The 27,031-nt window shown below is 34.3% G+C and overlaps 2 protein-coding genes across 3 annotated transcripts; one reads left to right on the top strand and one right to left on the bottom strand.

Moving 5' to 3' along the window:
• The first annotated feature begins 972 nt into the window (after window positions 1-972).
• Window positions 973-5,359, top strand: LOC112710821 (psbP domain-containing protein 7, chloroplastic). The gene is made up of 3 exons (XM_025763237.3): window positions 973-1,605; window positions 4,237-4,450; window positions 4,922-5,359. Exons 1-3 carry the CDS (start codon window positions 1,257-1,259, stop codon window positions 5,232-5,234), a joined length of 876 nt encoding a protein of 291 aa, XP_025619022.1. The 5' UTR covers window positions 973-1,256; the 3' UTR covers window positions 5,235-5,359.
• Window positions 5,360-5,682: 323 nt separating this feature from the next.
• Window positions 5,683-13,414, bottom strand: LOC112710820 (E3 ubiquitin-protein ligase JMJ24). 2 transcript variants are annotated; one of them, XR_003157046.2, is made up of 13 exons: window positions 12,209-13,414; window positions 11,841-11,995; window positions 11,644-11,743; window positions 11,394-11,526; window positions 11,244-11,298; window positions 10,495-11,134; window positions 10,029-10,358; window positions 9,162-9,575; window positions 8,942-9,072; window positions 8,258-8,343; window positions 6,885-7,004; window positions 6,687-6,757; window positions 5,683-6,126 (listed from the first exon to the last, which is right to left on the bottom strand). XR_003157046.2 is itself a non-coding variant. In XM_025763235.3 (13 exons), the coding sequence occupies exons 1-13, from the start codon at window positions 12,806-12,808 to the stop codon at window positions 6,027-6,029; spliced, it is 2,877 nt and encodes a 958-aa protein (XP_025619020.1). In that variant the 5' UTR covers window positions 12,809-13,414; the 3' UTR covers window positions 5,683-6,026. The 2 variants fall into 2 exon arrangements, 1 of the variants encoding a protein (XP_025619020.1); XM_025763235.3 differs by having other exon boundaries at window positions 8,942-9,014.
• Between the last annotated feature and the right edge of the window lie 13,617 nt (window positions 13,415-27,031).

Below are 27,031 nucleotides of genomic sequence, written 5' to 3'. Positions count from 1 at the left end.
CTATTTTTTTATTTTATACCTCTACAAAACTAACCTAATTCCACCTTTGAGTGTCACATCAACATAGTATTTTTAGTTAATAAAATTAGAATTATTTGGTAATTAATCTCTTTTGCTAATTTTTCAAATGTTTTGTATTTTTAATCATTTTAATCTTTTAGAATAACACTATATGACTAACAAAAATTACTTTCTTTTCAATAATTGACCAGCAAAAATATTTGTATACTAAATTTTATTATCTAATACTAAACCTTTAATCCTAATAGTATAAAAATAAAGTGTTAGTCTAAAGTATGACGAATTTGAACATAATTATGTTATGGTGGATACAATGGTTATGATGTTTTTAAAAGTGTTGTTAAAATTAAACTAACGTTATTTTATTGTTAAACAATACTTTTTAAAAAATATTACTTAAAAAAAGTATTAGCAAATTATAAAAAAAATATTTTAATTTTAACAATACTTACATAATCATCTAACTTTTTAACAATATAATATTTGTATAATCACCGTAACTATTATAACAATACTAAAACACTTTTATAATTATTTTTCTTAGCACTTGATGTATTTTAAATAATTTACTCCAAATTAAAAGTACAAAAATATTATGTTATTATATATATACATCTTTTAATTTTAATATTAAAAATAATTCATAAAATTTAAAACAAAAATAAAAAACTATCTTTCGTTGTATATAAAAAAATATATACATAAATATTGTGGAAAATTTTTTTAAAAAATAATAAAATCAACTACCAAAAATATATTCGAATTATTTTATTATTAACAAAAATAATCTCAAATTTTGTTATGAATAAAAATGTTTTTAGATTATTAAAAAACATAACAAAAATACACAATCTTAAACTGAGACATTTTACCAACAAAGTTTTTTAAATGACAAGATTCGAACATTAACAAATAAATCACGTTATGTTTTTCTGTTTAACAGGCTTTTAAATTATTTGAATATTTTCATCGTTATATTTACTCTGTATGGTGTACCCATAGCATAGATAGAGAAACGAGAACCACAGAAAGCGGATAACTACCAATGCAGAAGAGTCACAAACGCCCCCACACTCAGTGACATCGATCACCAATCAGAATTCACCACTTCATCAGCATTTTCCATTAGACGAGACTTGATTTCGAAACCAAAATAGTTCAAAACCTTGATTGCAATCATTCGAAATAAACCAGTGCCCCTTTTTATTAGTTTGGAATTCAAATGAAAGTAAAGCATGGCGTTGCAATGCAACTTTATTAGTAACACGTTGAACCGTTTTCGCACAACACACTGTTGTTCTCAACAGCAACAACGAGAAGAAGAACACGGAAATCCCTTGTTGGGGTCTTCTTCTTCTTCTTCTTCGTCGCCAGCAGAGCAGTTTGCACCTTTGGCCAATAGATTTCAGCGCCGGCTTCTTGTTGGCGTGGGCTCAGCTTCACTTGTAGCTGTGGATGCCAACTTCGCCGGAATCACGAGCTTTCTGCTAGGTTTATCGCCGGAGAATGGCCGGAATCTGAAGCTTGACGTGCTTTATCCCGTTGGAGGTTACAGCCGTTGCCTTGACACAAGGGAAGGATTTGGTATGACTATTTTAAACCGGTTATTAATCAAAATGGTTCTTCTTTCAAAAACTAAGTATATGTTAATTTAATACTTTAGGTTATATTAGAATCCAGATGAGATGAGTTTAATTCAACGTTAAAAGTTAGTTTAGGAGTGAGCAATGTCTCACATTTTAAGTAGTGTTTATTTGAAGAGACTGAAATTGAATATGGGCGCACAAATTGAATATTGTGTTTGCTAAAAAACCATTGAACTAAAATTTTAGTACAGAAAAGTATAGTTAAACAATAAAAAATATTAAATAATATAAATAATAGATATATCGGATGTTCATTTTATTAGTGTATGGATGACTATTTTAATATTAAAATTTAGAAATTTAATTTAGAAGTATAATATATTTTTATTTGATTGATAGTTGTTCACATTATTCAACAAAATTATTATCCCCCTAACATTTCCTTTTTAGTATTAGAGATACAGAATTAAGGGCTAAAATTTTAAAATATTTATTTTTAAAAATATCATCATTTAACTTTTAAATTTTTATTATATTTCTTTCATCATTCTCGTGACTCTAACTTTTTATTCTACTCTTATTTCCTCACTTTATGAGGACACTTACTCTCATCAAATAAGATATTAATATATATTTCAATTATATATATTTCATACCAAACACACTTCAAAAATTTAATTTAGTATTTATCTCTTTATCTTTATTTTTTTATTCTGTCTATCAATTTCAGTCTTTCTCTTAAATACTATTTTATAGATTCTCTAAAAACTTTATTCTTAAAAAATGTAAAAATTTTAATACAACTTCTTTATATCTTTTATAGAAAAATACACATAAATATTTATATTTGTAACACATTTCATCACGTAAGAATTTTTTTAAATTTACATGAATTTTGCATAATTTTTTATTTATTTTATACTATTTTTTAATTTTCAAAATTTTCTAAGATAAAAGTTCTAATCCGATTCAGAGAATTAAGATTAGGTGGATTAACTAATTATAAAAGATACAACGTTTTTTATTTACCAATTTTAGGAGGAATTCGAATTTTGAAGTACCAAACCGACGCATGTGATTTTGTTGGACTATTTCGATTTTCGACCATTTAATCCCTATATCAATTCAATTAAAAATCGCTACTTTGAATGATTGGTAATTAGCTTTATTTAAACTATTTGAACTTAATTACCATTTTGTCCTGGGTATATATTATATTATAAGATTTAAGTATTTTTATTTAATAAATATAAAATAAATGTATTAAAAATTTAAATTTTTTTATATTTTTAATAAAAACTTTTTTATTTTGTAATCTTAAGACAAATAATAAATAAACCCCATATTGTATTAGGTTCGGTTGCTTCTACTGAACATTGAAGTCTTTACCATCATCAGTTTTTTCACTGAAAGTCTTTGCTATCATCATTATTGCCAGCAAAAGTAGTTAGAAATTTTCACGGAAGAAACCAATAATGATTAGATTAAATACAATTAACATAGCCTATTTGTTCTTTGAGATCGGTTACATTAACAATATTATCCGATACAAATTGTGAATGAATGAGTAGGTTATTATAGTTATTATCATTTATTCTGATTATGATGATATGGTATTGTATATTAGAGTATAATTAGGAGTAACTAGATTAATTAATATTATTTAATATATTTAAATATTTATTGTAGGATATTATATTTTTATTATTTTGATTTTTTTAATATCTATATATATATATATATATATATATATATATATATATTTATATTGTATCATGTTATATAACCTTGAATAAACATAAATATTTTTTTATTGTTCTCTTTTATCCTTTCTAACATGATATTACCTTTTTGAAGAGGATATATTATTTTTCTTTCGATGAAATTATCGGATTTTTCATACTTTTTTTCGGGAGTTGATCCTCTCCAGTGAAAAAAAAACTGGATGGTAAATCTCACCTTTCATTACTTTCTCTCTTATTTAATTTTGGTCATACTTCACACTTTATTCTCTCAAGTGTTAAAAGAATGGAGAGGATCCATTTTCCTTTTTCTCTATACCATTTTTCTTTGTCTTTGATCACTCTTATTATGTCTTTCACCTCACCGATTATCCTATCTTTTTCATCTTATGTCTTTTAGAGTCTAACGAGTCAAACACCTCATCCATTTTCCGGTAGTTCTTTATCCGCGGATATTTTACCATCTCTTTGTAGTATGCAATCTTTTCGGTAGTTTTTGGATAGTTCGTCATCTTTTCTACAGTTTGTCCTATCTACATTTTTCTTCCCGACAGTTTCATCTGTGTTCCTTTTTGACAGTTCCGTCTACTTCTTTCTGCATTTTCTTCGGACAATTTTGTCTGGACCCGTTCTATCAGTTTATGCTTTTTTTTTCTATCAATTTAGAGTATAATTAGGATAAATTAGATCAATCAGCATTATTTAACATATCTAAATATTTATTATAAAATATTACGTCTTTATTATTTTGATTCTCTTAGAATCTATATATATCTTTTTTATGTTGTATAATTTCATACAATCTTAAATATACATAAACCTTTTCTTTATGCTCTCTTTTACCCCTTTCTAACATTGTATTATTGTATATGAATTTGAATGAGCAGAATTTATATACCCAGCAAATTGGGCTGGAGACCAGACTGTGCTGTACAGAGCCGCTAAGAAAAGAGAACTTGAACTGTCACTGGATCCACCAGCATTAAATGCTACTCCAAAACGTTCCAACTTCAGTGAACCGGTTGTTGCATTTGGTCCCCCAGGTTCCACTGGAGAACTCAATGTCAGTGTTATTGTTTCCCCAGTTGCCCAAGATTTCTCGTAAGTCTCGCTACTCAATACTCAATAACTGCACAAAATTTGTATTTGGTTTAATTGGCTTTAATATTTAAAATAATTTTAGCAATTTTTCTGGTATTCTTCCAAAACTAAACCAGACTTGGGTATACTTAATCCTTTTTATTTTTAAAACAGTTCATTTTGTGATATCATATGATATGTCGAAAGAACTAGGAATTCATGATGCAATAAGTAGTAAACTAACTCGCTTCAAACTTCAAATTATCACATATCACAGATGTGACTTCACTTACTTTAGCAACCGACCAGCCAACTAAAAGAGCTAATTATTCATTAATGAAAGGACGGACTTTTCCACACTAGCTTTCGTAGCGGCAAGTGGAGGGTCTAAATCGCGTATAAAAACAAAATTGAAATTATACTTGGTTTACAAATCATCTTTTCTCTAATAATTTCATAAACTATTATATTTCTAATGTTTCTTTTGACAAGAATTGAAGCATTTGGAGGGCCAGAGGAGGTTGGTGAAGCCGTGGTTAGGACCATAACAGGATCAGGGCAGCGCCCAGAAGTGAAGGGCACATTGATAAGATCAAGTTTGAGAGAGGATTCCCTCAGAAATGCAAAATATTATGAAATCGAGTTCAGAGTGGAGAGTCCTTCGTTCCGGCGACACAATGTTGCAGTCTGCTGCGCTCGCCATGGCAAGCTATTTACTTTGAATGCTCAGGCACCTGAATCAGCCTGGCCAAGAGTTAAGTCAGATTTCTATAGAATTGTTGATTCATTCAGCCTCACAGCATAAAGTCCAACATTTTTTCTCCTTCATACAAATATACCTTGATATTTGATAATGTAAACTATAACTTTTTGTCCGTAACATTTGTTATTTTCTTCAAAAAGTATTCTTAATGCTTAATTTCTTCCAAATTTATCCGATAACGTTTTTAATTTACATCAAAATTATTCCTGAATATTAACTTCATCTAAAATATTAGAGACAAAATTAAAAGAATAATTTTAACACACAAAAAAAATTAACAAAATTAAATAAATCTAAATGTTAAGAATAAAATTGAATCAAATTAAATATTAAAAATATTTTTTTAAAAAATCACAAACATTAGGAAAAAAAACATTCTTTACCCGATTTGGAATTTCCAGGCTGTTTTTGAATTGCATGCCTATAGAAGTCATCCCTAAAAGGTGTGTTGACGAGTTATTTTGGGAGAAAATGAAACGAAGGAAAAGGGTTAAGAGTAAAGTGATCCCCATTCTTTCTCCAAAACCAAAAACACAGACACTCCCTAAAAGTTCAATTATAGTTTCAATTTGTGAGGTGCTTGTATTGTATCCAGTTATTTCTGGACTCAACTACATCAGCATAGGATTTACGTTACATGTTTCTTTTAAAATACAGATTAACAATGATTGTGTCTCTAATGTATCTCTATTCTCTAACTCTATTATACACATCAAGTGATGACCTAGATATTTGATCAAAACTACACTGAAAATTACCAACCAACATAATACAACTACTGTACATAACTGCTTTCCTGATTCAAGGACTGGATTGCATGTGGCACGTGGGAGTTCAAGCACAAGTAATCTGCCGTCGCTTAACCATCTTCTCGTAATTCTCAGATACCATTGCAGTCAAATTAGGGTCTCCATATCCGATCTCTGCACCAAGCCTATGGTAGAAACACACAAGACATTTCAATATTATGATTATCAAAGAAAATATGGATATATGGTCTGGTGACTATTTTTTCACAATGAACCTAACAGAGAATAAAGAAATCAGCAGGCATAGAGAATTTTTTTTTTCTATTTGAATAAGACCCCAAATTAATCTTCAAATGAGTTGTGAAACACCAATTTGGTTCTTGGAAGATTTGTGATATGAATTTAACCCTTCAAATAATTGTTGGAAATCAACTTGGTCCCTCAATAGATTTGTGTTATCAAGTTAGTCATTTGAAAGATAAACATTATTTCAAGTCCAAACATTTTCTTTTGGTATATTTGATATGAATTTTAATCTTTCAAGAATCAAATTGATGTCAGGCTCCTTCAATGACCAAATTCATATCTTACAACTCTTTTGAAGCTCAATTTGAGGTTTTACTCTCTCTATTTCAAACATAGGATTAGAATGTTATGAGAGGAAATAAAATAAAAGGGGGAGAGAGTAGAGATAATGAGCAAAAGAACTAATGCAATAACAAAGACAAGTATGAAGTTTGCATACTTTGGATCAAGTACAAGTTTCTGAATCTCTTTGATAGATGAACTTGCAGCATAAAGAGAGATCTTTCCAACCTGCAACGATGTCCAAGAGTATTTCAAGACTAATAAACACAAGTCAACAATGAATCACAAGCATTTTAAAGAAAACATAGGAACGAACAAAAATGAGCTTAATTAAATGTAAATCTTCTCTTCTGACCTCCAATACTTGAGGTTTTGCTTCATGTTCATTAGGTAGACTGCGGACTTCCTCTGCCAGTCTAACAGCCTCTCCCAGGCTCTCGGGAGATAAGAAATCAAGCCCCAACTGAACAGTGGACTGAAATTTTCATAATACAGAGATAATCACATACACTATTGTGAGAGAGGAATCCACGTCACTGAACAAAAGGAGTTTCATTTTAATTCATCAAAGAAAATATTCAGTTATTATCTTGCACAAGAGTATCCAATAAGATACGAAATATACTAATGATCTTTCTAGAGGACCTTTCCTCTGGGATGAAAGATTGGAAAGCCTTTTTGAGGTAGGCAACGGCTCCCATGCCAACATTTGGTACAAGCATTGGATAAGAAACTCCTCTTTTAAAGTAGCCTTTTCATGTTATCCTCTTAAGAATACCTCAGTCCCGAGAATTTTTTTTTTTTTTTGAAGTTCTTTTCATGTCTATATCTACAGAGTTTTAACTTTTTCAGAAATTTATATGATAGCGTCTTCAGATTGAGTAATCCGTTTAGGTCTTGATTCTATCACTCAGTCTCTTTGTCAAAAGTCTGAGTGAATCCTCTAGAGTCTTTGCTTATAAATGTTAAATTCATTTCACATCCTATTCGTTAAATATAGCTTCTTTTCACATTGATAAATCCATTTGAAGTTTGAAGCTTCCTCAAAGGCAAATCCATTATTTAAACAGAGCATGATAGAATTAACATCAACGAGATTAAGTTGTAGGTTTGAGGACCATAGAAGGCTATCTCCCCGGGTATGTGCCACACGTATAGTGAATCTGCTCATATCAACTACAGATCTATTTTGGCATTACTATATGGTTAACTTTTCATCAACCGCTCTGTTTGGTATCTTTGGTGACTATTGGGTATGTTCAAGAACTTTAAATTTGTTCGCAATGACTTGTTTTGTTGGCCCTGAAGGAGAAAGGAAGCCACATCTTCTCAGTAGTGTGCTGCTGTTTGGCGTATTTGGCCGAAACATATCTAGTAACTTTATCGGTGGACATTTGGACAAGCATATGTTTGGCTTATTGATGCAAGGCATCTGATCTTTCTAAAGGGACTTCTCTTATAGGTATGCTAAGAAATGGAACAATTCGCTCTTTCGATATCTTTTGTATATTATTATTATGAATCTCTTGTCCTCTATTCTTTTTTTAATTATTCCTCTTATAGATAAAATTCCTTCTTTTCTAAAAGATAGCATTTAAACCTGATATTAATAATGGTAGACTCTTAATCACATGAAAATTTACCCTTTCAATCCGTTTAACTAACACTTATCACACTATCAAGGTTGTCAACTAAAATAGATGAAGTCACAAGGAAAAATGAACTCACCTGAACATTTCTTGCCTGGAAAGGGCAACCAGCAGGAACAAAGATAGCTTCCCCCAAATTCTGTTCAAATGACCAGGGCTCCACTCCTATGCAGAAGATGGTAATCATATTTTAAAACAGGAACATCAGAGCTTTATCCCACTAGATTGGGTCAGCTAAAGAATCACAGTTAAAAACAAGACAAAGAAAATTCGTGATAAGCCGATAAAGTAGTCTATCAACAACTTAATTTAGAGCATTGGTACCAAGTTTTCCATGATTGATAGTATGCATGGAAAAATAAACACGAATCCCTTCAATTAAGTCTTGAACAGTGTCCACATCTCATTGTTCAGCCAATTTAGGTGTAGGTGTAAGTGGACTAAATGGAAAAGGAAAAGATGGAATAGGAAAGAGTAGCATTCCCTGTGTTTAGACTTTAGATGAATAACGAAGGAAGCAAGCGCAAAGCTTAAAGGTTGCAAGTAATTTTAAAAAATAAAAAAAAATAAAAAAAAACATTTTTTTTAAGAGAACTAAGAAATCCTTCTAATTGGTATGCCCAGAGATTCTCCTAACTTGAAAATGTTGCTCGCATCTACCTCAAGGATCCAATATTCTTCTCCCTCAAATGAGAGAAAGGAGGGGGAAGACTATTCAATAGTTTCGTTTTAAATAAAAATAGGATGGAGTATAAATTCTTACCAAATTCTTCCTTCAGCTTTCTTTTTTGGTGTCTGTCAAGAAAAATAGCTCCATCATAAAGAGGCCATGTAACCTTGCAATGAAAGCGTACCATCAGCAATATAAAATTGAAGCAGTAGATGGAGGCACAGCTGGAAAGGATTTTTCATTTCTTTTTCAATAATAATAATAATAATAATAATAATAATAATAATTATTAATTAAAAAAAATTGGACTTACATATTCATTTAATATATCATCTGGCTTTCCAAACTCATTCCAATGTGTTTTCAAATATTCATTCAACTTTGGAACATCCTGCCGACGAAAGACATCCCAAAGAACTCCAGGATGCATTTGCTCAGAGAAATTTCCATTTTGTTTGAATGGAAGTTCATAATTGACCATATTCCCATCAGAACTAGAATGATTTTCAAACCCTTGATCCAGTGACTTACTCAGGTTTGGATCCAAATCCAGCCCATTATTTTCTGTACCAAATGCCGAGTTAGGTGAACTCCTGCTAGAACACATTTGATTATCTCCAGGTGATTCCTTCACCTCTATCTCCTTGTATTCTTTTTGGATCATTTCAATTTTAGTTCTCTGCCAGTCCTTCAACATTACTTCACTTGTATGGACCAAAAGGTACACCTGTGGAAAGTTGGTGAGTTTATTACGACTACCTTTATTCATGAACCCACTTCTTTCCTTCTTTTTTTTTTTAAAAAAAATGTTTGTTAAGGTTAGAGGACCTCTTTCCTTTTGCATCATTTTACTCCAGACAGTAAAAGAGCAGAGAGAGTACTAAGCAGAATTTGGGTAAACAAGACACATCACACATGCTAAGTCTTTTCGCTTGAAACAGCATAGCAAATTATAAACTGACACGTAGCACCTAATATCAACAACTTATAAACATAATGAAAAAATAACACATGATAGATACCTAAGGAAGACAAACTAATAATGAAGCATCAAATTTTGTGTATATATATATATAATTAGAAATCCTTTCAGTCAAGAAGCCTGAGTATCATAATATTATTGCAATACATACAAGACAAAACAACCATTTCTCAATTGTGGGTTAATAGGATAGAGTACCATGTCCCGCATATTGAAGTGGAGATTGGTCACTGAATCACCTCTACCAAGTTCATGATTGATTCCATAAGATATATAAATCTTGGGTCCTACATCATTCTGCAAGGAGTAATGAGGCAATTTAGCTGCAACATTAAGAAGGCCCCACTTGGAGTGAATATACTGAAGTAAAGGCAGTTTGCCGATAAATTCTGGTCTTTGGTACAAGAGAAACTCTTCAGATGCACTAGGTGAAGGCCAATCCTTCAACTTCAATAACTGTGGCCAACCGTTTTCATGAGTACGGCCCTCAGTGTAACCAGTCATGAAGTAACTAAGCTCAATATCAATCTGCCAGTATAAAATTGAAAGGAAAAAGAAGTGCAGTCGGAAAGTGAATAATTAAACAAAGATGCCTAATCCATGAACACACTGCAGTAAAAAATTGCAATCTGAATTGACAAAAAGAAGTGCTATAGATGTGTACCTCAGACCCATCTAAGCAATCTATGGCCCTAACCACTCTGTTTTCATCTTTCATTTTCTCATCTGTTGTCTCTAGAATCCCTCTCCAGATGACCAGCGGATCCCAGCTAGAAGAGGATGATCTATCAAACACTTGCTTAACAATAATGGGTTTACCGGTTTTCCAGTGCTTTCTAAAATTTCCAATCCCATCTTTCATGAGATCTTCAGATGCAGGACAATAAAGATAGTTATCATCACTAGTCTCTCTATGAGAACATTTGCGCAATCTGACAGCATTCAACTGAGTTTCTGGTAGATCATCAGCATTATTAATCTTACAGCCACCAACCATTTCTTCTACATTTTTCACCAACTTTGCAACCCAATTCCTCTTGAAAATCCTGCTCAAATTTAACGACGAATAACCACAGCCACCATATTCCTTAGGGGGGCATGGAATATTTCCATTATCATTGGATCTCCAATGAGGAAACTTACTTAATATGTTTTGGTCATAAGCTTTCGCTAATTCTGTTTGTGGTTCTTTGTTGTAATCTGAAGTTGCTTCTCGAAGATCATGACAACAATTAAGGCACAAGTCATATGAGCAAATTGGACAGCGCCGATGATAATCAGTGATGGGTATCCTACATAAATTGCTGCAAGAAAACAAAATCAAGAAAAATATTGACCCTATGAAAAGGAAGCATGCATAAACGTGATGCTTATACACAAAAATTGAATCTATCAAGTCTAAAAGAAATGTACCAGCACATCTGTTCATCTGCCCCCAATTTTATCCGGGGAAGATCTATGTCCGCACCTGAGGGAAAAACCATTAGTTCAACATTGTCACCTATTTGTTCATCAGAAAGGGCAAATAATATATGCTACTTGCAGTGCAAGGCAACTTCTTACCACGCAACTTCTTTTCGAGCTCAACTTCAAAACACTGTTCTTGGTGGATCTGTTTTACTACAGGAAGCACTGCTGACAACAGCGAGTGGAGATACTGTAACTTATCTAGAACAGGTATCTCCCGTATCCGAACCTTAATTACACAACAGAAAAAAAAAGGGGGAAAAAGGGAAACTTAACCAACTGGAGAAGGAATTACAACACTAAACATAGAATATTCATGCTTCATCAAACATTAACTACCAAATACCTTTATTGAATTATCACTACGTACACAAACTCTACAGTTACAAATACCACGGCACGCAGGACACATCCTCTGAATTTCATCCAGCGAAATGTCTGAGTACCTAATATCAAGCAAACCATAAATTCACCACCCAATTACACAAGGAAAAACAACAACCAAAATTGACACACAATTAAGATTCCATGCTCATTACCCACCAAGTTGATATACAGCTATTACAGTATCCTCTTCGATCACACCGCTGGCACCAAGTAACCACCCTGTCTCTGTCATTCCTCCGGCACTGATGGCATGTCTGCCCGCCAGTGTCACCAGTCTCCTCCGAGGAGTCGGTGCTTGCATCCGAGTATTCCTGTCACAAGCACCCGATTCAACTCAAAGGACTCTACTGTCACAACTATAACTGCTATCAAAATTTGAATTCTGATCTAGTGGCCAGTGTCAGTGTAAAATAGACAAAAACCATTCATTTATAGGCCAATTGGAATATATAAATATAAAATTGAATGTTTATACAAAATATTCTGAATTGACAGTGAACTAAAATTAAGTCCTTAAAACTCACAGTAGTGACATTAGTGGCCTCCAAGCTCCTCCTCTTCCTGGACGAGTCCCCACCAGAAGCCAGCTCAGGCGACTCGTGACCCGTCCAATTTTCCTCATAAAGAGGCACACCCTCCTCCTCTTCCTCCACCTCTTCCTCATCCTCCTCCTCTTCTTCATAATCTTCCTCATCCTCCTCATCTGGCTTGGGAAGCGAGGATCGCCCCGACATGGCCCCCTTCTTGGGGACATACCTGAACTGATTCTTCCCCACCTTATCCAACAACCTGCTGCCGCCACCAGAACTATGCTCCCCACCACCGTGCTTCATGGCGGACAGAGGAATATCGAAATCGTCACTCTTGCTTTCAAGGTGTCCCTCGGAATCTCCAGACTTGCGCTTAGCCTTCTTGAGGTTAGCTCTCATGGCGGAATTGGCGGCCCTCTTCTTGGCCTGGATGTAGTGCTTCTCGCAGACGGTCTTGTCCGGCATCGACATGGCGGTGCACCGCCACTGCTTCCCGTCGGAACGCTTGCACCGGAGGTCGTCGGGAATTCCCACATTGTCCTCGCCATTGTTGTTGTTGATGTTGTTCCCAGAAGATGATCGCGCTTGATCCATGAAGATGGGAAACCCCTCACCTCAATTTGGGGAAAACCCCCAAAAATTGAGTGAACAGTGAAAACCCTACTGTACCCCTAACCCTAATATCGATTATTTCGGATAGACAGTAGAAGGAGAAAGATGGAATTGGGAGTAGAGTGAGTTGGAAATTTGAAATATTTGCTAGCTGTTAGAAAGAGAGAGAGAGATAGAGAGAGTGTAGTTACTTAGAGATTGGGGTTGTTGTTGCGGCGGTGACGACGTCGTTTGGTATGGTTGGAAGAACGCAGAAGCTTGTGTTTCGTAAGGTGGCTTTTTAATTTACAGAAGAGCAAGACCGGGGAAAGAGAGAGCGTGTAATGTGTATATGTGCTGTGTTGTATTAGGCTTGAGAAGGAAAGTTACTGAAGTTTGTCTCGTGTGCTTAGTAGTACTTAGTACTTACCCATTGCTAGCTTAGAAAATCACAGAACCAATTACATTTATTCTTTCTGATACATTAAACCATGTTCTTTGTTTCGTTTTCTGTTTTCCCCGGAGTTTTTCTTGCGTTCGTAATTCAATTCATTATCCGTTAATCAATTGTCTGATATCATATGCAAAAACCAAAACGAATGTGTTCCAATTTCCAAAGGACGGTAACTATTGGCTTGGAAGTGAAGTGAGATTACTCTGTACAGGTGAGTTCAAAAAGAAGGAAGGGAGATCTTTTTTAAATTAAATAAAAAACTGTTGTACGCAATTTTTTCCGTAGATAAAGAGTATTGTACTTTGAAATGAAAATTTAATTTTGATATATTATTATTAAATAATAATTTTACACTAATATTTAATTATATAATATTATATCAGTAAAAATAATTATTTTTTATATTAATTATATAAATAATTATTTTAAAAAATAAATATAATTACATAATTTATAAAATATTTTATACTATCAGTATATCAAATTTAAACTTAAGACATATAATTTATAATTAATAAAAATTATCATACATTTAGAGGTTAATTTTTTTATATTGATAAAAATTTAGTATGTAACATAGTTATTAAATTTAGGGGGCTTTAACATAGTTCTGGACGTAATTTGTCAAAAAGATCATTTACAGATTAAATTGTAGGAATTATAATTTTTTTTAAATAGTATGTAGAGGATGTCTTGTATTTTTAATTATTAAAAAAACAATATGTAGGGAGAAAATTAGAATTTTTTTAAATAATTAATTTAAATATTTTATTTATTGATATATGTTATTTGTAGTGTATTTATTAATTTTTATCTTTTTACTTATTTCATTTATACGGTAAATGAATTGAGGTTAAGCATATTTCATCTACAGTGTAAATGAGATAATACACATTTTGTCGTATATGTATCACGTTTGCACACGTGTTATTGATACGTGTCTTATCTCGTTTATACTATGCTCAATCTCAATTCATTTATAATATAAATGAGATAAAAATGACACGCGCTTATATAAGGAAGTCGTTTACAGCGCCTTAAATATCTCTTTTACTCTTTCTTTCGCTTCATTTCTCCCTCTTTCGACAGTTTTTCTTTATATTCTTGATATTCTCAGAAATTATAGCGTACGCGGATGCACGAAATGATGACATCAACTGCCTGAATGTGACGTGACACATTGCGGGAGCGATCGACTTTCAGGTTAGTGTTGTTATTTTCCTCTTTCAATAAATAAGCACGTAATTATAGTTAAAGTACTTTTATAGAATTAGTATTTCTTATACATGACTAGAGTAGCTTATGTTTTGGTAACATTGTTAAGTTTGAAGAACTAGCATATTATAGATGATGACTAAACATTACTATTAGATTAAAAGTCCAATTAGGAGTGTGATTAATTTGGTAATTGTGCAAATTTGGACTGGTTTTAATTTTCTCACTTGATGACAAAAGGGAGAGTAGTTAAAATATGCATTGGTAAATGTGAATTGCAAGTTGAGATAATCACCAAAACTTGCAATTTTCACATTCAACATGCAATTTACATTTACCAATGCATATTTCAACTACTTCCCCTTTTATCACCAAAAAAAAAACTAAAATCGGTTCAAACCTGCAAAAGATGGATGAGATAATGATAGAATAGCAAAATAAGTAACATATGTCTAATTAATTAGGTACAGTCATCCAGAAAGTAACGAAATAGTGTCTAAAACCCAAAAATCACATAAAAGTGGATAGCAATAAAAGTGAAGCTCTAGATCAAGAAAATGTGAATCTGAGCAACATGATCCTAAACCAGCTGCTGCAGATAATTCTGTAGAAGACAATCTCATTTTATCTCTTGCAACTGGTAAAATTCCTGGAAGCTCCAATACCATTGAATTAAACATGCCCGAATCTGTTATTAAATCACCAAGACCTTATGAATGGAGATTTCTAAAGAACTATCCTTAAGTTCATTATTGGAATCCCTCACAAGGTGTCACCACAAGATCCACTTCAAAAAGGGCTTTGGAAGAAAATAATTTGACATTTCTTTCTCAAATAGAGCCTCAAAATATTAAAGAAGTTCTTAGTGATCTCTCTTGGGTCAAAGCCATGGAAAAAGAGCTATAACAGTTTGAGAAGAACCAAGTTTAGACACTTATTCCAAGTCCAATTGGAAAGAAAGTGACGGATACTAAGTAGATTTTTAGGAACAAATTGGGTGAAGATGGAAGTATAGCAAAGAACAAAGTAAGATTGGTGGTAGGGGTGTGCATGGGACGGGTGAAACCGGGTTTGATGTGACCCAGACCCGACCCGACCCTAGACCCGATGAAACCTATACCCTTTCGGGCCACAACTATATCGGGTGAAAACTGGGCCGTTAACATTATAATACCTTGATACCTTCTTGTAAGTTAGCATGTAAAAATATCCAAATTTTCAAGACTCCAACCATTATTTGACATGGTAAAATTCACTTAGAAAAATATAACAAGAACCAACTATTCTCTAAAATTAAAGCATAACCATAATCAATACTAATATTGTCTAATAACACCAAATATTTAAATCAATACAAATAACACAATATTATGCATTAGTCTAAAGTCTTATGCATTTTAAATATAAAACATTAACTTATAGTCTTATATATAATGACTAATAACATAAAATATTAAGGTTTACAATATTTAAATTCCACATAATAATAGCCATCATCCATCACTAATAATACAAAATATTTATTGTGTATGGTGACCAGGCCACGGGGCCGATTTCGGGAGACCCGAGCTTTGGCCCGGACCCGACCCGAAATAATGACCGGGTCTATTTTTGAGATCCTTACCCGGCACTAGACCCGATGAAATCACACCAAATTAGCCCCTAAAGTGTTCGGGACCGAGTCGGGCCGGGCCATGCTCACCCCTAATTGGTGGCTCAAAGATATGACCAAAAAGAAGGAATAGATTTTGACGAATCTTTTGCATTAGTGGTCTGAATGGAAGCAATAAGGCTTCTCCTTGCATATGCTGCCCATTGTGGTTTTAAACTTTTTCAAATGGATGTGAAATGTGCTTTCTTGAATGGTATTATCCATAGCAAAGTGTATGTGGCTCAACCTCCTGGTATTGAAACTAAAGAATTTTCAAACCATGTCTTCAAGTTTTCTAAAGCACTCTATGGTTTAAGATAAACTCCAAGAGTTTGGTATGAAAGAGTTAATTTTTTTCCTTTTGAAAAATAATTTTTAAGGAGGCACCACAAATACTACTCTTTTCATTAAAAATTTTAATGATTCATTCATCCTAGTTCAAATTTATGTTGATGACATAACCTTTGGCTCAGCCAATGAATCACTTTGTGCTGATTTTGGTAGAGTCATAACTAGTGAATTTGACATGAGTATGATGTATGAACTTAACTTCTTTCTTGGGTTTCAAATAAAACTAACTCCTAATAAAACTTTTATTCACCAAGAAAAGTATGCCAAGGAACTAATTAAGAAGTTTGGAATAGAGGATACCAAATCCATGGGCACTCCCATGAACCCAAACTCACAGTTGAAATAGGGTGAAACTGAGAAAGATGTTGATGAGACTAGATATAGAGGAATGATAGGTTCTCTTATGTATTTAACATCCTTTAGACTTGACATTGTGCAAAATTTTGGAATTTGTTCAAGATTCCAATCACAATCTAAAGAGTCGCATCTTTCTACAGTTAAAAGAATCATTAGATATGTTTATGCCACATTCAATTTTGGTTTATGGTATCTTAGGTCTGATAATTTTTCTGCAGTTAGTTAGTGTGATGCAGATTTTATTGGAGATAGAGTAGATAGGAGAAGTACTTTTGATATTTGCTATTTTTTGGGCAGGTCTCTGAATGTATACTCAAGTAAGAAGCAATCCACAGTGGCTCTCTCCACTACTAAAGCCGAATATATTGCAGCTTCATCTTGTTATTCCCAATTGTTATAGTTGAAAACTCGGTTAGAAGATTACAAATTTAATGTTGATAATATTCTCTCTTTTTGTGATAACATGAGTGCTATTAATATTTTCAAAAATTCTATTTTACATTCAATAACAAAACATATTGAAGTAAGATTTCACTCAATAAGAAAACATATTCCAAAGGAAAATATAAATATTCAATTTGTTAAATCAAAGAAACAACTGATTGATATATTCACTAAACCCTTGGCTGAAGATAGGTTCTGTAAATTAAGAATTAGTTTAGGCATACTTAGTTCTGAATTCTTGTTTTAACTTTGTTAATGTGCTGTTTGAAGTTTTTGTCTCTCAGATCGAGATGAGACATTTTTGGACAAGTGAAGAGCTTTCATCTAGGGGTGATAGGCGGGGAAGCCCGTCCCACCCGCCCCGCCTATTCAGGTAGTTCCAAAATCCTAGTCCGCCTCGCTTAATGGCGGGTTGGCGGGCTAAGCCCGCCTAAACTGTTTTTTTTATAATATTTATAAGGATATATCTTCTATTTAAATCAATATAAATGCAAATATTAAATATAAATAGTCTCCAAAATAAATAAACATAATCTAAAATACAAAAACATAATTATAAATAGTCCCATAGACAAAATAAATATAATCCAAAATCCAAAAACATAATTATAAATAGTCTTTAAAACAAAATAAACATAATTCGAAACACTTAATTTTCATCTTCATATTCATGTAAGTCAATAACATCATTGGAACCAACTCCTGAAGAATAGCCTTCTCCTTTTGCAATATCTTCCTCATCTAAATCTCCCTCTAGAAAAAAGTAAATAAATATATTAAAAAATAGTACATAATAATTTTCAAAATCACTCAAGTATGCATGTCATAAATATAATTATACCATAATCATCATATCCACGTATCTAATTTCGAGTGCAAATCACTGCTTCAACATTATCTGACAACAAACGACTTCTATACTTATTCAAAACATGAGAACCCATGCTAAATGCAGATTTTGAAGCCACAGTAGTAATAGAAATGCTCAACAAATCTCGTGCCATTAGTGATAGTATGAAAAAAGATGATGATTGTCTTTCCACCATTGCAAAACATCTATGATTGCATCATTGCAAAATAATGTTGTCTTACTCAAATAAATATCAAGTTGACTCTTTCCACTTTTCACTTCAGCTTCTTGATTACGGGACATCAAATCATTTGCATTGTAAACAATATATGACTCAAAAAGCATGAAAAATAAAAAATACATATAACCAAGTAGAGTGAATATAAGATAAAAATACTTACACCAACAATTTTAATAAGCTGAGTTCCAATTGCAGAAGATGTTGCTTGAGAAAAATTACTTGGAATTTGGGAAGAACTCTCTACAGTTGTAGAGGAATTATTGTCATAAACCTCAAAGAGCTTGTATAACTTACTCTTCACATGCTCCACTTTGTCTTTAGCACTAATAGGATCAATCTCATTATAGCAATGAACCAAAGTGTTGAGTTTAAATCTAGGATCAAGAACTGCCCCAAATGCAAGAACAACACTGTATTCCTCCCAATATTTCTTGAACTTAATCATCATTTGTTCTCCTATGTTCTTTATAGCACTTCATCATTCTTCAAACTATTCATCAAAATAAGCTGAATTTGCCAAACTTGTAAAAAAATACAAGTTTGATGTTGGGTAAGAAGTTCTAGACATCAACTTGGTAGTTTCGTAAAATAATAACAAGAAATCACATATCTTTTCAGTTCTTTTCCACTCATCTGATGAAGGACAATACTACCTAAATCCAGCTTCTTTTACTTCATACATTTCAAAATCTTTCTTATATAGAATAGCACTTGCAAGCATTGCATAAAGTGAATTCCACCTAGTAGGAACATCTAAACATAATGCAGTCGTATACTCAAGTCCCTCAATATCTTGAAAACATTCTTTAAACTTAACCATTCGACTTTCGAATTTTCTTAGATACTTAATACAATCTCTAATCTTATGCACTACATCACCACATATTTTCATTCTATCTTTGACAATAAGATTTAAAATATGAACAGAGCAACAAACATGAAAGAATTCACCACCACACAATAATGAACCATGCACATCCAAAGTACTTTTTAAGTGATCAACACAGGTATCATTAGAAGAAGCATTATCCAAAGTAATGGAGAAAATCTTTTTATCAATTTTCCACTCATTCAAAAGTGTAAAGATTTTAGAAGACAACTCAAATCCCGTGTGAGGAGGAGACATATGACAAAAATTGAGAATTTTACTCTGTAATTTCCAGTTCTCATCAACAAAATGTGCAGTCAAACATATAAACCCCTCATTGGTACTGGACGTCCAAAGATCAGATGTTAAGCAAATTCTATTTGGAATGGAAACTAAAATTTTTTTAAGTTTCGCAACTTCTCTCTTGTGAACTTTCACTATGTCAGCCTTAACCGTATTCTTAGAAGGAAGTTTCAAAGTTGGACTTATATATTTCACCCAATTTCTAAATCTCCTATCATCAACAATATTGAATGGCTTATCCCCAGCAACTACATAAGAAGCAAACATATCTCTAGCCACTCCTGAATCAATCTTAAGTGAACCCATTTTAAGTTGGAATTCTGCTATAGTCTGACCAATATCTTCATGCTTAATTTGAGTACAACTATCAAGATGTTGTTTTAGAGTAGAAGTGCCATATCGCTTACCTCCAGCTTTAAACACCTTCTTGCATCCTTTACACTCGGAACGTTCTACTACATCTTTATCTGGACCGAGCTTTCTGAAAAAATTCCAAACATCAGATGTTGCTGGTCTGACCCTTTTCAAACTAGGTTCATCAACCTCGACCGGAGCAGCCTCAGAACCAGCTCCAACAGTAACAAGGTTACTCACAGTTTTAGAATTCATATTTTTTGAAATAAAAACAAATGTAAATTATTTATATGAATCTAAAATAAAACATGTATCAACATTTCTGATTTAATTAAAACTCAACCATTAGCAAACAACACAAAAAAACAGCAAACAATATATGAATCTGCATCAGATTTAATCAAATATCAACTATTATCAACAATAATCAAAACTCAACCATTGTCAAACAACACAAAAATCAAATATCAACCATTATCAACCATAATCAAAACTTAACCATTATCAAACAACACAAAAAACAACAAACAATATATGAATCTGCATCAGATTTAATCAAATATCAGCCATTATCAACCATAATCAAAACTCAACCATTATCAAACAACACAGAACACAACAAACAAACCTAAATCTCTAATCTCAAACCATAAGCCAAAAAACTAACATACCAGAGGAGGCAAGGACCAAGACAGAGGAGGCGAGGAGCAGCGGCGATGAAGACATACAAGGAGACCCAGAGAGCGAGAGGACCGACAAGCATACCTAGAGGCCAGAGAGCGAGAGGACAGGACCTAGGAGCCCAGGAGCCCATAACTGAGACCAGCAGCGATGACGGCTAGATGAAGCAGCAGCGGTGGCCAGAACCTAGGAGGACTGAAGAGCAACGGTGACTGCGACTCTGCGAGCGTAAGGGGTGAGGACGAAACTCCGAAGTACAAGCATGAGGGGTGAGGTCGATGGAAGTGCGATCATGAAGGGTGAGGACGTCTGTGCGAGACTGCGGGTGTGAGTGAGAGTGACTATGGCCTATGGGTGGAAAGTGGAGACTAGAGAAGCTGAAGCTCTGTGTTGAGCCTGGGAGGGACCGAGGGAGTGACGAGTGAGTGACCGAGTGAGAGTGACAATGAGGAGTGAGGAAGCTCAAAGTTGCAAATCTGCAACTAGGGATTTAGGCGGGTAGGGTTTCATTGGGTGGTCGGGTCAAGTTGTGGGTTAATTGGGTTCTGGGTCTGGGCTAAAACCTGTTCAGCCTTTTAACAAAAAAAAAATCCTCAGCCCACCGAGGAAGCCCGCCCCGCCTTGCCAAAGCCCACGGTTTAAGCGAATGTGGGTTAGGCGGACTTTTGTCTTTCGGTGGTCCCGAATTTCCAGGCTGGCCCGCCTTTTTTGGCAGGTTACGCGGGCCGGCCCGACGTGTTTAGGCCCGTTTGCCACCCCTACTTTCATCAATGGAACATTGTATATGATCTTCAGTTTTGAATGGATTTCATGTGGGCCAAACCATTTCTTCAGATATCATTCATTAAACACAACCCCTTGGGCCAAATATGAGTTAGTTTGTGTGTAAGTGGGTTTTATTAGTTTTTTCATACATTGAAATTTATTGTTTTGTCTTTTCTGTATCTAATATATTATTTTAATAAAATAATTTTTCAACCAAAGGTCAAATATTTTGAAATCAAGTACTCATAGGTTCTGAACTTCCACTTTTCTAGAAAACTTTAACTTGTTGCAATTGCATAACCAACTCCCTTCATATACCTTGCATTCCTCTTCCTTTTTCATTCTCATCGTTTCAATTTTCTTGAAAAACTGCAACTTCCTTTTGTCATTAAAGTGAGAAAAAAAACTACAACCCGTAGAAACACGTTCTCTCATCAACTTCCCAAAATCTCTGAAGGCTCTCATGCTCAACCACATTCTTATGTTCTAACCCACTCTCCTACACCATCTCCATCTCCCTCACCTCCTCATACAAACCCGATGGCACGCACCAAGACAACGGCAAGGCATCCCACCTCTTCTCAGGCAGCCGAACCATCAAATGCTCCTTTAAGAAAAATTGCCTCAAAGGGAAAATGTCCAGCAATGGAAGAAGAGCATCGTGATCCTCCAAGACCCAAACCTAAATCTGTTCCTTAATGCTCTCAAAGAGGTAACCCTCGAATCCCTCTTTGTTCTATAAAAGATCCTCCAAATGTTGACCCATCTGCTTTCAAATCTCATTTTGTTACCTCTCACTCTCACTTCAACCCTCACCGTTTCACTTCTTTCATGAACTATGAGTTTTATAGACAAGTTGTTGTTCACTGACCCTTGTTCCCTACGTATCTTGCTGATTTACTTGCTTGGGAAAAGAAAAGTCTCATCTTTGTGAAACATATAACTATTTTGGATTGGAATCATCTTTTCAAAATAAAAATGCCTATTTACCCTAATATTGTTCGTGAATTTTATGCCAACGTGACCTATCATAATGAAAATGTTCATTCCTATGTCAAAGGACGTAAGTTAAATCTAAATAGTAAAATCATTAGTGATGCCCTAGGATATTCGGATGTTGGTGCTAATGCTTATACTTCTGGAAAATGGGATGAAGGTCTAGGTGTTACTTATCAAGATGCCCTTGTCTCTGTCTGTGAAAATATCTCTCTCATTGATAGTCTTACTCCTAACCATAAGGCTTTAGGTCCTGTTCCTGCACAGCTTCATTGCATTGTAAATCACATCATCCTCTCTCAAAGCGGTTCATACCAAAGGGTTTTATTTTGTGAAACACTGGTGTTGTATGCTATCATTATGAAAATTAAAAATTCTTTTACTTATTTAATGATAAGACATATGTGTATGATTGTATAAGGAGTGATAAAAATGTGTCACTTTTTTATAACATATTTCTAACCTGCATTTTTTAATTCTTTGGTGTTGACCTGACGAATGAGACATTTGAAAATAGAAACTCTAACCTAAAAAGGGGTGGTACATTGAGACAACAAAAGAAATGACCTACACGATTTGAAAGAGTGGTCCTTGATGATGATGAGGAAGAGTTTGATGACATTCCTCCTCTTTCCACCAATGGAACATCTAACTCTACTGGACACAAATCACTTTTGTATGAAGTTGTTAAGGATGTTCTGTAGGAGTTTGTGAATTTGTCCAATCACCTTATCTCCACAAGCCAACAAGAGAGAAAGCTAGCCGTTTAGAATGAAAATACATTGCGCAAGTCAAGAGATAGAGTTGTGGCTCTCCTGAAATATGTGGACAACATTCATGAAGATGACATTATGGCCACTGATCAAGAGGAGCCATTAGACACTGAGGACGAAGGCTCAGATACCTAGGGATGTCTCATGATGAAGAATTTCAATTTTGTTACATTTACTTTTATGTGACTTTTGGTTTTAGACACTGTTTCATTACTTTCTGGATGATTGTACCTAACTAATTAGACATATGCTATTTATTTTGCTATTCTATCATTATCTTATCCATCTTTTGCAGGTCTGGACTGGTTTTAGTTTTCTTCCTTGATGACAAAAGGGGAAGTAGTTGAAATGTGCATTGGTGAATGTGATTTGCATGTTGAATGTGAAAATTGCATGTTTTGGTGAATATCTCAACTTGTTGAATGTGAAAAATGTTTATGGTTCTGATGATTCCATTCTCTAATGTTTTGTGTAACAGCCTAACTATCAGAATGTCACACTTTTGGCTGCGCCACTCTGATAGTGAGAATATTACAACAACTTCGTATATATAGTATTAACATAGGAGCCTTTAACTTGAAACCGTATAAAAAATTTTCTTCAAAAAGAAATTCTGGAAATACTTTTTCTTGTAAAACGCACATATATACATAAAAATCAATCATAACTATATATATATATATATATATATATATATATATATATATACAATAACTTGCAAACATAGCCATCACAATTCCTAACCCTCTTTACAAGATACAAAATTAATGGCAAGGGATAAATAAATAATAACTAAACTAATGTAACCATATCGTATAAGCAAAATGCAATTAAATTCTTCATAAGCTTATTCATCCAATTCCTGAAAAGATAAAGCTATAGGGAGTGATGGATTTTTAGAATTGTCATAAGTAGATATTAAAAAGAAAACTGTTTTCAAGCACAATGATCATCGCTCGTCTTATGAATCTTTTTAAAAGAAATAAGTTAATTATCCAAAATCTTTCTTTTCTTATAAGAAAATTTTAAAAGTTTCTTAGACTGTATGAATGACCAACCTGTTTCAAGCATAGGTTTATTAAGTCTATGCTGAACCAGCTTGATTTTTCAAACTTAACTAAACCTCAATTAGAAACCAATTAGGGCCTCCAACCCATTATATAATCAATCAATACTATCATAAACTCATCACCAATATTTAATCTCAAAAATACCACACTAGAAACAACCCTCAGCACCTCCTCTACCCGCTAGAAGGATCTCTCAAAAACAAACACAGGCAAAACAGACAAGAAAGCACAAGTATAGATAACAGTTACAGCAAACAGCTCAGATAGTAGTTAATAATAGTTAAGCAATTAGGCAAACCAAGACAAAATCAAACTCAAACAAAGCATACAAATGCATATGATGTATTCCTATCCTATGGCTGATGATATCATTTGTCGGTTATATAGCAAAACCCGACATGTCCTGGTAGCAAACCTTGGACAAAAACACCCTATTGCGGAGCAAGTGGGTCTGAGCCACAACCCCCTTGCTACTACCTGCTTAATCCAAAGCAAGTAGAATAAACCACTACTGCTGTTACTACCTAGGCGGGTGTTTAAGAACTCAACCCAAAGCAAGTGGAATAAACTACTACTACTACTACTGCCCAGGCATCACAATCACTGACCCGGAGCAAGTGGAACGAACCACAACCCTTACTACTTCCCAGGTATCTTATTCAAATTAAATTTCATTTTCAAATCCATTCTCATCATTCAATTCATTCAAAAATCATACTTTAAGATTAGTACACGGAATCGTGATACACACACTTTCTTCACAACTCCGCGCAGCTGACTAGCAAGTGCACTGGGTCGTCCAAGTAATACCTTACGTGAGTAAGGGTCGATCCCACGGAGATTGTCGGCTTGAAGCAAGCTATGGTCATCTTGTAAATCTCAGTCAGGCAGATTCAACTGGTTATGGGGTTTTGATAACTAAAAGATAAATAAGACATAAAATAAGATAGAAATACTTATGTAATTTATTGGTGAGAATTTCAGATAAGTGTATGGATATGCTTTGTTCCTTCTAAATCTCTGCTTTCCTACTGCCTTCATCCAGTCATGCGTACTCCCTTCTATGACAAGCTATATGTTGGGGATCACCGTTGTCAATGGCTACCGTCCGTCCTCTCAGTGAAAATGGTCCAGCTACGAGTTACGTAAGGCTAATCATCTATCAGTTCTCGATCGTGTCGGAATAAGATCCATTGATCTTTTTGCGCACTGTCACTGCGCCCAGCACTCGCGAGTTTGAAACTTGTCACAGTCATCCCATCCCAGATCCTACTCGGAATACCACAGACAAGGTTTAGACTTTCTGGATCTCAAGAATGCTGCCAATTGATTCTAGCTTATACCACGAAGACTCTGATCACATGAAATGGAATACTCTGTTGTCAGGAGAGGCAACCATGCATCGTGTACTAGAAGGCCAAGAGATACACACTCAAGCTTTCGCAAATAGAATGAAAGTGGTTGTCAGGCACACGTTCATAAGGGAGGATGATGATGAGTGTCACGGATCATCACATCCATAAGGTTGAAATGTGAGTGAATATCTTAGAACAAGAATAAGCATGAATTGAATAGAAGAACAATAGTACTTTGCATTAATTCATGAGGAACAACAGAGCTCCACACCTTAATCTATGATGTGTAGAAACTCCACCGTTGAAAATACATAAGAACAAGGTCTAGACATGGCCGAATGGCCATGCCTCCCAAATAACATGTAGCAATAAAAAAAGGGTTCAAAGACCTGATCCCAAGATCAAAGATGATCAAAAGATGAAAATTCAATAGTAAAAGATCCAATTTATAATGAACTAGTGATGAGCGGATAATTTGTACGCTTTTTGGCATTGTTTTTAGTATGTTTTTAGTATGATCTAGTTAGTTTTTAGTATATTTTTATTAGTTTTTAGTTAAAATTCACTTTTCTGGACTTTACTATGAGTTTGTGTGTTTTTCTGTGATTTCAGGTATTTTCTGGCTGAAATTGAGGGATCTGAGCAAAAATCTGATTCAGAGACTAAAAAGGACTGCAGATGCTGTTGGATTCTGACCTCCCTGCACTCGAAGCGGATTTTCTGGAGCTACAGAAGCCCAATTGGCGCGCTCTCAACGGCGTTGGAAAGTAGACATCCTGGGCTTTCCAGCAATATATGATAGTCCATACTTTACCCAAGATTTGATGGCCCAAACCGGCGTTCAAAGTCACCATCAGAATTTCCAGTGTCAAACGCCGAAACTGGCACAAGAATGGGAGTTAAACGCCCAAACTGGCATAAAAGCTGGCGTTTAACTCCAAGAAGAGTCTCTACATGAAAATGCTTCAATGCTTAGCCCAAGCACACACCAAGTGGGCCCGGAAGTGGATTTTTATGTCATTTACTCATCTCTGTACACCCTAGGCTACTAGTTCTCTATATATAGGACCTTTTACTATTGTATTTAGAGCTTTTGATCATGTTTTTATGATTGAACCCTCTTTGGGAGGCTGGCCATTCGGCCATGCCTAGACCTTGTTCTTATGTATTTTCAACGGTGGAGTTTCTACACACCATAGATTAAGGTGTGGAGCTCTGCTGTACCTCGAGTATTAATGCAATTACTATTGTTCTTCTATTCAATTTCGCTTGTTCTTGTTCCAAGATATCACTTGTTCTTCAGCTTGATGAATGTGATGATCCGTGACACTCATCATCATTCTCACCTATGAACGTGTGCCTGACAACCACCTCCGTTCTACCTTAGATTGGGTGAATATCTCTTGGATTCCTGATACACGATGCATGGTTGATCGCCTGACAACCGAGTGCTCGCCTGACAACCGAGCCAGCCATTCCGTGAGATCAGAGTCTTCGT

This window comes from Arachis hypogaea, chromosome 9 (assembly GCF_003086295.3).
Source record: "Arachis hypogaea cultivar Tifrunner chromosome 9, arahy.Tifrunner.gnm2.J5K5, whole genome shotgun sequence".
Taxonomy (NCBI): domain Eukaryota; kingdom Viridiplantae; phylum Streptophyta; class Magnoliopsida; order Fabales; family Fabaceae; genus Arachis; species Arachis hypogaea.
The sequence above is the reverse complement of the archived record's forward strand: the minus strand, read 5'-3'. Positions and strand labels throughout refer to the sequence as shown.